General features: G+C 35.6%; 2 protein-coding genes across 2 annotated transcripts; one reads left to right on the forward strand and one right to left on the reverse strand.

The window, feature by feature from the left end:
* The first annotated feature begins 387 nt into the window (after positions 1-387).
* On the forward strand, positions 388-2394 carry LOC120199644 (probable indole-3-pyruvate monooxygenase YUCCA10). The gene is made up of 4 exons (XM_039200681.1): positions 388-1065; positions 1180-1413; positions 1819-1941; positions 2098-2394. Exons 1-4 carry the CDS (start codon positions 454-456, stop codon positions 2260-2262), a joined length of 1134 nt encoding a protein of 377 aa, XP_039056612.1. The 5' UTR covers positions 388-453; the 3' UTR covers positions 2263-2394.
* Positions 2395-4977: 2583 nt separating this feature from the next.
* Positions 4978-6515, reverse strand: LOC120199405 (U1 small nuclear ribonucleoprotein C-like). The gene is made up of 5 exons (XM_039200499.1): positions 6381-6515; positions 6233-6275; positions 6020-6061; positions 5697-5934; positions 4978-5412 (listed from the first exon to the last, which is right to left on the reverse strand). The coding sequence occupies exons 1-5, from the start codon at positions 6386-6388 to the stop codon at positions 5159-5161; spliced, it is 585 nt and encodes a 194-aa protein (XP_039056430.1). The 5' UTR covers positions 6389-6515; the 3' UTR covers positions 4978-5158.
* Between the last annotated feature and the right edge of the window lie 5275 nt (positions 6516-11790).

The following is an 11790-nucleotide window of genomic DNA, read 5'->3' on the forward strand; positions in this document are numbered from 1 at the left end:
TAATGGTACCTCGCGTTTTATGAAGCGCGAGGTTCGGGAAATCTTTTCAAATTTTAAATTTCAAAACTTCTGCGAACGATAATTTCTCAATATCTTCAGTACCTCGCGTTTTAGGAAAAGCGATGTATTAAATAATTATATTAAATAGAGTAAACCGAAAAACGCATAGTATCTCGCGTCCTTTAAAAAGCAAGACTTGTTCACGCACTGGGTAGGACGGGAGTTAGTCCTACATGTGCACTTTGAGAGTTTTTTTTTTTTAAAATCTACTAAGGGTTATTCTTCAACAAAATAATAATAATTATTGGAGTTTTTAATATAATAAAGCCTAATATAATAGTATAAATATAGGCGCATACCTCTGTTACCATGAGTGAGCCATTTTGATTGTTACTGTGGCACTGTAGCAAGAGCAAAGCAAAGTCGGAATCAACAGAACCGACGAGTCCAGCAATGCAACAGGAACCGGTCATTATTGTCGGAGCCGGCTCTTCGGGGCTGGCCATGGCGGCTTGCCTTTACCACCACTCAATCCCTTATATAATTCTCGAAAGAGAGGATTGCTCTGCTTCTCTATGGAAGAAATACACCTACGATCGTCTCCATCTTCACTTAGACAAACAATTCTGCCAGCTTCCTCATATGTCGTTCCCCGACACTTACCCCAGATTCATCTCCAAGCACCAGTTCATTAGCTACTTGGACGATTACGTTTCTCGTTTCAAGATCAGCCCTCTGTACCGGAGAACCGTCGAGTCGGCCGAGTTCAATGAAGCGACCGGGAAGTGGACCGTTAAGGCCAGGAGTTTTGGGTCCGGCGAGGTAGAGGAGTTCATTGGGAAGTTCTTGGTGGTGGCTAGTGGCGAAACGACCAATCCTTTTACGCCTGAGATTGAAGGATTGGATGCTTTCCCCGGTGATGTTCTTCATTCAACGCAGTTTAGAAATGGCAAGGCTTTTAAAAACCGAAAGGTTTTGGTTGTGGGATCGGGCAATTCCGGGATGGAGATCGCAATTGAATTGGCAAATCACGGTGCAGAAACGTCTTTAGTTGTCCGAAGCCCGGTAATAATAATTAATAAAGTTGTATGAACTTAAATTCTACTTCTGGTGGTTCATAGTCTTCTCTTAAACTGCAAAAGTTGATATTTGTACATATGTAAATATATGGTGTCGCAGGTTCACATTCTTTCAAAGGATATGATTTACTGGGGGTTGATTCTGTTGAAGTATATACCAGTTAATATGGTGGACGCATTGTTGGTTATGCTTAGCAAGCTTGTTTACGGAGACCTGACCAAGTATGGAATCCGTAGGCCCGAGGAGGGTCCATTATCCATGAAAGATGCTTATGGGAAGTACCCTGTTCTTGATTTAGGTACCTGTCAGAAGATCAAGTCCGGGGAGATCCAGGTAATCTGGGATTACTTCAAAGAACATTTGTATCACTATGGGTAAACTATATGCTTAATACCCCAACTATCACTTTTGTTCCATTTTGATCACTCAACTATTTTTAAAAAACCCACATCAACAGTCTACTTTTTTATGGTAGGTGATCAAAATAGAACCAAAACATAAATATTAGACATGGTTTTAAAAAAATAATTAGGTGACCCAAACGTAACAAAATAAATAGTTGAGGTATTAAATGTGTTTTTAAACCTATATACATATCAGATTTTTTTTAATAATTTATGTTTGAGAATTAAAATATATCTCTTTTTAATAATATTATTTTTAACACTTAAACTTAAAATTCTTCTAAGTTAAGGAGGGTAAGTTTTGAATGATCTAAAAATGTATAACTGGTTGCAGGTTTTGCCAGGTATATCAATCATAAGAGGCAATGAGGTGGTGTTTGATAACGGAGAAACTCATCCCTTCGACACAATCGTCTTCTGCACCGGCTTCAAGCGGTCCACAAATGTCTGGCTCAAGGTAACTAACATGACATGGGTGTTGCCTTCTCTAAGAACATAAAACTAACAATGTTCAATATAATTAATTGAAACACGACTCTCATTACAAGTTAAAGTCAAGATGATTGAACATTGCATTTAATTGACCGCGACAAGTTCTAATGTTTTGATGCAGGGAGATGATTGCCTGCTGAATGATGATGGAATTTCAAAGGCGAGCTTCCCAAACCACTGGAAGGGAAGGAACGGTTTGTACTGTGTTGGACTGTCGAGAAAAGGGCTGTATGGAGCAGCTGGTGATGCAATGAACATAGCTGATGATATCAACTCACTTCTGTAACAAAATGTTTCCTTTCAGCAATGAATAACACATACCAAGTAGAACACAAATATGTGAAAGGGTGCCTACGTACACATGCAATCATCCATATCTGAATGGACGTGTCAACAGACGCAAAAAGAATGATCCATGATACAAACAAGGATCCAACAATAAAATGGCCTGAGCCAGCTTATATTTCCTATTGAGTTCTGTTCATGACAATCAACACTTATCTAAATCGTAATTTTCGATTCAGGATTTTCCTTTATCCCCTCACCAGTGTTAGCCAAGATATGAAACTGAATTTGCAAAATTTTAAAGATTTCTAAAGAAATCCAGCAAATTCAAAGCCATCTCCAAATTTGAAACTTGATGCCCTGCACAATTGCCCAATTGTCTCCAACCGAATCAAGATATAGTTCATTTGCAAGACTTGACGCTTGCCCTACAACCTGCAAAAAATGGGCAGCCATGAGAACCTGTGAACAGCCTTTTTTAAGTATATCTGAATCACATATTTGTATCCAGAACTCACCTGAGTCCAGCTAGCATTGGCTCCCATTACATGAAAAAACACGGTTGTATAAATAAAATCATCAAGAGATAGCTAGTAATATTTTATTTCCTTGCTACCATTTCTATGAACAAAAAATATATATTTTACTTCCAACTTTCAACAGCATTGCAATCAAAATATGATCAAAATTCTGTTGAATATAAAGAAGTAATGGCAGTACAAAACTATCCTCCATTCAGCACCAAACTCGATGTAACAAAGCAGCCACCAATGGAAAAGCTGAATCAAACATCATCACCAGAATCTGAAGAATTTTTGTTGGCTTGGGTTGCCTGTAAAAAATGTATAGTCATGGTAAAAAGATTACCGAAGATCTATGGAATCTTCATTCATTAGGTCTAGTTTAAAAACAGTAAGGCAGGATCACTCATTATGAGAATAACACAATAATAAAATAACATTAAAAACAAACATGATATTGTTCTTTTATAAAATTCTTCATATAATTTATAAATAATTTTATCTAAATTTATCTGAATTTAACGACCAAAATAATTTTTTTAGCTCCGTTCAAGGTATCATAAAGACAGAATTATTAAAAACTAAAAATTTAAAGAGAAGCAAAAATATTATATAAGAAAATAAACGAAAAATAATGAATACCAACTCTAACAACCAGTATTAGAGCTGGTGCAGCCAGTGGCCCAAAAATATTAATTTTAAGATTTTGAAAATAAAAGATGAGAGTTTTATTTACAACTATTCAAAGTTTTAAAAGATTACATTAAAGTAATTATCATATTAACGTAACGTTTATTTTATTTTCTATATTTTAGCCTTTAAAATAATTGACCAGATCATGTATTACTACAATGCAGTAAAATAATGGGCAACATGATATGTATGCGAGTAAAGAAGAAAGTAATAGTCTGTTAAACGGAATTAATTTATTTATTCGGTTTGAAAGATTGATTCAATGCAGTAAAATAATGGGCAACATGCTATGTATGTGAGAGAGAGAAAAAGAAAGTAAATAGTGGACCGATTTAAGGTGATATACAGAATCACCAAAGTGATTGAGCAATTTTTCTTACTTTCTTTAAATATAAAATAACTGTAAAATAAACTGAAGAATAAATAAAATTTTTACACTGAGGAGCTTTAAATTAAAATATTCAAACTTTACAAAAAATACAGACCTCTCTACTGGAACTACGACTCAACTGAACAATAAATTTTACCAAAACACATTCCTTTTTAAAAATATTGAGACGCACTCTGAATCTATATTGGTCTGAATTGGGTTTTAGTCTATCTATTGCTCTTCACCTGCTGGATCTACTAACCCACCCACGGAAACAATCCGAAGGCTGAGGTAACTAGCTCAGCGAAACACTAATAGCTAAAACATACTAATTACATATTACTGAAAGATTAGCTATCAAATCTATTGATATGATCTACTTAGTTAATATCCTTGCGATATTTGCTCTCTAACCAGAAAATATTTTTCAGAATTCATTTTCCAAAAATTATAATTTATTTTTCAGAAAACCAATTACACCGAAACAAACAAACCCATAATTCATTAGTAAGACTTGATGCTTGCCCTACAGCCTGAAAAAAAAAAATAGGCAGCCATGAGAGCCTGTGAAAAACTTCTTTTTAAGAAAGTATATCTGTACCACATATTTGTATCCAGAACTCACCCAAGTCCAGCTAACATCGGCTCCCATTACATGATAAAACATGGTTGTATAAATAAAATCATCTAGAGATAACTAGTAATATTTTATTTCCTTGCTACCTTTTCTATGAACAAAAAATATATATTTTACTTCCTCGCAAATAACACACAGGAGAACATGAGAAGCTTTAGACCTATGGGTGGAAAAGAAACTTTCAACTGCATTGCAATCAAAATATAACCAAAATCTCGAGTATAAAGAAGTGATGGCAGTACAAAACTATCCTCCATTCAGCACCAAACTCGATGAAACAAAGTAGCCACCAATGGAAAAGCAGAATCAAACATCATCACCAGAATCAGAAGAATTTTTTGTTGGCTCAGGTTGCCTGTAAAAAATGTATGGTCATGGTAAAAGATTACCGAAGATCTATGGAGTCTTCATTCATTAGGTCTAGTTTAAAAACAATAAGGCAGGATCACTCATTATGAGAATAACACAATAATAAAAAAACAACAACAAAAAATGATACAAAATGAGTCATGATATTGTTCTTTTATAAAATTATCACATTTTCCATATGCTACAAGTCTAGCAGACAAGCTACCCTTCTAAAAAAGGTATTACCATACGACCTTAATCATCAAAAAGCTTCATATTCAATGGGTTAACTTTAGATAGGTAATCAAAGCATGTAAATTTATCTAGATTAATTATTAGCTTCAGAAGGGTGGGGATTGGCATTCTCAAGTCCTCCACTTGTTGGGGCTGCAGAAACAGTCGCATACGGTGCAGACGCAACCATGGAAGGTGCTCCGTCAGAAGAAGTGGGTGTCATTGCAGTTCCAAGATTTGCTGGTGGTGGAGCCAGTGTAGGAGGCCGTGGAGGGCCATTTACTTGACCATGCAAAGGAGCACCAGGCGGTGCCAGCATTGGAGGCATGCCTGGAACAGGAACATAACCTGGTAATGTCACCAATGAAAAAACATCTCAATTTCATCCTGTGTTCAAAATTGCGATCTATAATCGAAAAGCCAATGACTTGATTAAAAAGAAGATAGTATAAGGTATTAAGGTATATGCTATACAGAACTACAGCTTTGTGATAACAAAAGAAGTATGGAAAAGAAAATTCACCGACTTCACTATTGCCACATAAATTCATGATTGAATTTATATTATTAACCAAACATCCAAACCTTAACTAGCAACAACAATAATAATGCAGATATGTGAAAAATCTTACCAGGAGCACCTGGAGCTGGTCTTGGCAGAATAGGGGGCCTCATCCCTGGAATCAACGGTTGCATACCAGGTGTTGGAAGAATGGGGAGTCGGGGCCTCTGAGCCATTAGATGTTGATTAAAAGAACCACCGACCTGCTGGAAAGCTGCCACTTGGCCAAGATGTTCCTTGATCCTCTGGTCAATTAGGCTCTGGGTCTGTTGTTCCTCAAATTGCTGATAGTAAATTCTAACATTTGCCTAAAGTTGCACAAATAATAAGGGGGAAATTATAACTCTCAATCATTAATAAACGAAATACAAAGAGAAAATTTTCTACAATTACCTTGTGTTTGTATCCTGCATTATGTTGTTTTCTAACTGATGGCTGAAATTTAAACCCAAACAAATTTGTTAGCAATTGTTCTAAACCCAAAAATCAAACTAATAAACCTTAATTTTTTAATATTGTTATATAGACTAAAATATGAAAGGATTGCAGTAAACAGAAACAGATTTTTTTAATAAAAAAAAGATAAAATTGAATCACAGAACTCACGGAGTCGTGCGTCAAATAAGTGTCGCAATAATCACAATAGTACCTGCAAATTTAAATCCAGATAAACATATCGATAAATGCTAATGAAAAACCTCCTACTGATGATGGTAATTTCTTTTAGAATTGAATAAATTGGTAAGATCCTTACCGAGGCATGACTGTTAGAAACTCAGAATCGAAGCGCGTTGCAGATCGCGAAACCCTAAGGAGAGAGTGCCAGGATGATGTATAGAGGCAATGAAAAACCCTAGGTCAAAGCCGATGAAAAAGGAACGAAAATGGATATAATAGTATAATACCAATTAATTTACGACAAGTTAATTATTATAATGTTTTTTTTATCAAAGTGGTTGGGTCAAGCGGTAAATACTAAGAAGTTTAATATAGGTTAAATAAGATTTTGAGTTCCAATCATATAGAAAATATCCACCGAAGGTTATTTGTTAAGAAAAATTAAAAAGTTATTGTATTACTTATTTTCAAATAATTGAATATTAAAACTTCATTAATCGAAGTTAAGGTTAAAAGTTCTATATATCTGGATGAAGTATAGAGTTATAAAAATTATGATATTATATAAAAAAAAATTAGCTGACTCTATTCTCATTTATAATGGGATAAAGAAGAGGTAGGGTAGTAGGCTGTCCCCAACGACTGGTTGAGAGTAACTTCCGTGAAAGACCTCCGGCAGTCAGAATTATGAATTGCCCACCGTGACATTCGATCCCACGACTACAAGATTAAGAGTATTACGCTCTACCAACTGAGCTGAACGAACAATTCAAAAATTTTGATATTATATGTTATCATTATATGTATCTACAAAATAATTTTACATGTGTTATCAATTCGCATCATGTGGTTTGTGAGATAATTTAGGACAAAGAGCCCAACACAAAAGAGAAACAAAATGGGTTGTAGCCCAGTCTGAAAACAAGTAGAGCTGTTAAGAATTATAAAACACTCATTTGATTAATTGAAATTAACAAAATGATTATCAGATGTTAGTTTTTCGATGAAAATTTGACGGAATAATTACTAAAATTGATACAATAAAAATTTTAATGCTCAACGTTTATTTTTCATTTTAATTTGATCTTGATTGTAAAAAATTAACCTCAATGTTTAATAATTAATAAAATTGACCATTTTTTCTTTATTTTTTCCCTTCTGGAGCTATTATTTGATTGAAGATATGGGTATTAGGAGAAGCAAAGTCGTCGATGTGTATTCTTTCTTGCTCTTCGAGGCCACCGGCGGTTCAGAATCTGCTGTAATTCCAATCCCACCGTGGTTGATATCAACGGTGAACACGACGACGACGACCGTGATTATGATGATGATGATGTGGAATCATGTAGCTGCGATATTGTATCTGATTCTCTTCCCGGTGTTAGAGATATTGTTAGCCTGGAAACCAAATTTGCGAATGTTGACAGTGACGTTGACGTCGGTGAGTACAACGAAGACGACGATGACGTGGTGGAGCGAATGGAGGTTCAAATTCAATTGTATAAGAAATACTGCAGGAAGTGGCGGAGCCACATAGAGTTATGGTGTGAGTACCTATCCATCTTAAAATTCAAAATTTTTTTTGATTAATTCTTTATTTTATTAGTAGTGTCTATCCTTAAATTTTTTTGTGTCCTGAAATTTTATTTGTATTTATCCATTCAAAAATTTTGTGTTCTTAATCTATGTGTGACTATCCTAAAAATATTTTTCTATCCGTCCAAGAATGATCAACGTGTTAATGAAGTTTGTGTGGCCAAGGAAACAAACCCTCATCAGCTGTTTTCGGTTGATAACTCAAACGAAACCATGAATGAGATGGAAAAGAACAGGTTGTTTTGGGAAGCTTGTTTGGCTTCTTAGAAAATCTGGGTTTTCCCCCCTCTCTTTTCTTGCTAGCTAAACGGCTTTCACCTTCGCCACTCTCTTTATAATTCGTTATTTTCCATGTTCCTCGGTTTCTCCGTGTTTTTTAAGTTAATTTTTATTGCAATCGGTGCTAATTGTGTATAGATAAACATGATTCCATGAGAAGAAAGTATACAAAGGAATCCATGGATCTTTGTTTGAGTTGCTTGTTTTCGCAGTTAATAGTCTCTAGGGATTTTTTTTTCTCCAGCAAGAGCCCGTTAATTAGCAGAAGGCAGACCATGAATTGCTCTAGGCATTTTCCGACACAAGAGAAAGGAAAAAAGAAAACAAACAGGGACACCACTCATGAATGCTTTCAAATCAATAATCATTGTATAAAAAATACAGTGATTTTAGCTCAGGTAGCTCCAACTTTTACGTATTATTTTGGTTTAATAAAAAAAATGTTTAAAAATTATCTCAAAAAATATTTTAATGTTTAAAGAATTTTTCGTTAAAAATTAATGTTTAAAGTTTTCTCTGTTATATTTTTAGGTGTCTATCATTGAAAAAAACTGTTAATCGGTATGTGTCATGTATTATTTTTTTAAAAGTTCTAGAGGTGATACGTGTCAATTAACGATTTTTTTTACGATAAGTACCTGAAAATATAACAGATCAAACTTTAAACACATATTTTTAACAAAAAAAAAATTAGGCACCAAAAGTCAAATTTAAATATAGTTTAAGCATTTATTTTTATATTAAGCCTATTATTTTCGCAAAATGATACGTGATTAATGCTATGTTGAAAAGTCAAATAAAGTGGCCAAACATATTGAAAAAATCAAGCAAAAATTTCGGTGCACATGCTTAATTCGGTGGAGCAGCAATTGTGAAAAATTGATAAATGGGAATATTACAATTTAGTCACTAAAATTTAGAGTATTTATAAGATTAGTCCTTAAGCTTCAACTATAAATACCATAGCTCATTTAGCTTCAAAACCATCCCAAAGCATTCTAGCTTTCTTCCAATACTAGAGAGAATTTAGATAGTTTCTTGAGAGTTGTTTTCTCCTTTTTATCGAGAGAGAATATCATTGTTTTCTCCTTGGTAGATCGAGAGAGGTTGTAATTCCTATTTTCTCATAGTGAAATTCTTCTATCGTTGCCCATGGTTTTTACCCTATTATATTTAGGGGTTTTCCACGTAAATTTTGTGTCTCTTTTTATCTTCATTTTTATTTTCTCAAATTATCAGTTGCGATTTTACTCTATTTGATAGCCGTCTTCCGCAACAATTGGTATCCGAGCTAGATTAGAGTGTGTAATATCTGCTTATTGTCTTTGTGGTTGCCACCAAAAGGTGGATCCTCCAACATAAGAAAATAAGAAGTTATTACCCATTCTTTGAAGGTTCCAGAGAACTATTCACGATAGTGAAATAGTGGGAGCTATCCGTAGAAGAAGCTATGGCAACGAAATTTGATATTGAAAAATTCAATGGGAGAAATTTCTCATTGTGGAAATTGAAGATGAAGGTCATCCTAAGGAAAGACGGGTGTCTAGCGGCTATCAATGAAAGACCGGTGGATTTCGCAGATGACATCAAATGGAACGAGATGGACGGGAATGCTATGCAAACTTTCATCTAGCATTAGCAGATGAAGTATTGTCAAGCATCGAGGAGAAGAAGACAGCTAAGGAGATATGGGATCATCTCATCAAATTGTACGAGGCTACATCGCTGCACAATAAAATTTTCCTTAAGAGGAAATTGTACACTCTCCGTATGCCAGAATCTACTTCAGTGACGGAGCACTTAAATACACTAAACACCTTATTTTCTCAGCTTACATCCTTAAGCTGTAAAATATGAGAACAATAACGTGCTGAACTTCTACTTCAAAGTCTACCGGATTCGTACGATCAACTCATCATCAACTTGACAAACAGTAATGTCACCAGTCTAGTCTTCGATGACGTTGCAGTTGCTGTTCTACAAGAAGAAAATTGGCGCAAGAACAAGGAAGACAGACAAGTAAATCTGCAACAAGCAGAAGCGTTGACAACGATGAGAGGGAGATCAACAGAACGTGGCCAAAGCAGCAGTCATAAACATGGTAGATCGAAGTCGATGAGCAAGAAGAATTTAAAGTGCTATCACTGTGGAAAGAAGGGTCACTTGAAGAAGGATTGTTGGAGTCTAAATAAAAACTCCAATCCACAAGGCAATACCGCAAACACTTCAGATGATGGGGATGCTCTATGCTGTGAAGCTTCAACCACCGTGGAAGGAAGAAAACGATTTGCAGATATATGGCTCATTGATTCGGGAGCAACATATCATGACCTCAAGAAGAGCATGGTTCCATCATTATGAACATGTCTCAGGAGGATCTGTTTATAGTTGCAATGATCATGCCTTAGAGATCGTTGGCGTGGGAACCATCAAATTGAAGATATATGACGGAACAATTAAAGTTGTTCGAGAAGTGCGGCACGTGAAAGGCCTGAAGAAAAATTTATTATCCTATGGATTGTTGGATAATAATGCAAGCAAGATTGAAACACGGAAAGGAATCATGAAAGTGTTCCGTGGAGCGCTTGTGGTACTGAAATGCGAAAAAATAGCTGCAAACTTGTACATTCTGAAGGAGAGACTTTGGTAGAAGCAGAAGCCTCTGTTGCCTCATGTAGTTCAGATTCGGCAATGCTATGGCATCAGAAACTTGGACACATGTCAGAACAAAGAATGAAAGTCATTGTAGAGCAAAAGCTACTTTCAGGCTTAACAAAGGTATCACTTCCTTTGTGTGAGCATTGCATAACAAGTAAGCAGCACCGGTTGAAATTCAACACATCAAATTCTAGAGGCAAAAGTGTTCTATAATTGGTTCACTCTGACGTATGGCAAGCACCAGTAACATCCCTAGGTGGAGCAAAATACTTTGTCTCATTTATTGATGACTACTCCAGGAGATGTTGGGTGCACCCTATTAAGAAGAAGTCAGAAGTATTTTTAACTTTCAAAAACTTCAAAGCGCAGGTGGAACTTGATTCTGGAAATAAGATCAAGTGTTTCAGAACAGATAATGGAGGAGAATACACAAGCGAAGAATTTGATGACTTTTGCAAAAAATAAGTCATCAAAAGACAGTTCACAGTGATGAACACTCCTCAACAAAATGGAGTGGCAGAGCGGATGAACAGAACCTTGTTAGAAAGAACAAGAGCAATGTTGAGGGACGCAAGCCTAGAAAAATCATTCTGGGCAGAAGCAGTCAATACCGCCTGTTATTTGGTGAATCGAGCTCCATCAACTGCAATAGAGCTGAAGACACCAATGGAGATGTGGACTGGTAAACCAGTTGATTATTCAAACCTCCAGGTATTTGGAAGTATTGTGTACATGATGTACAACGCCCAAGAAATTTCAAAGCTGGATCCAAAATCCAGGAAATGCAAATTCTTGGGGTATGCTGATGGAGTAAAGGGGTATCGCTTGTGGGATCCCACTGCCCGTAAAGTGATCATCAGCAGGGATGTTATATTTGTAGAAGATAAACTACAAAGAAAAGAAGACGATGATAGCGCTGAAAAGTCAGAGACTACTCAGATACATGTGGAAAAAGAGTTTGAAGAAGGAGATTCTTCTGAAGTAGAACCAGCACATGATGAACAATAACCAGA

Source organism: Hibiscus syriacus, unplaced genomic scaffold (genome assembly GCF_006381635.1).
Source record: "Hibiscus syriacus cultivar Baekdansim isolate YM2019G1 unplaced genomic scaffold, ASM638163v2 tig00005459_pilon, whole genome shotgun sequence".
Lineage (NCBI taxonomy): Eukaryota > Viridiplantae > Streptophyta > Magnoliopsida > Malvales > Malvaceae > Hibiscus > Hibiscus syriacus.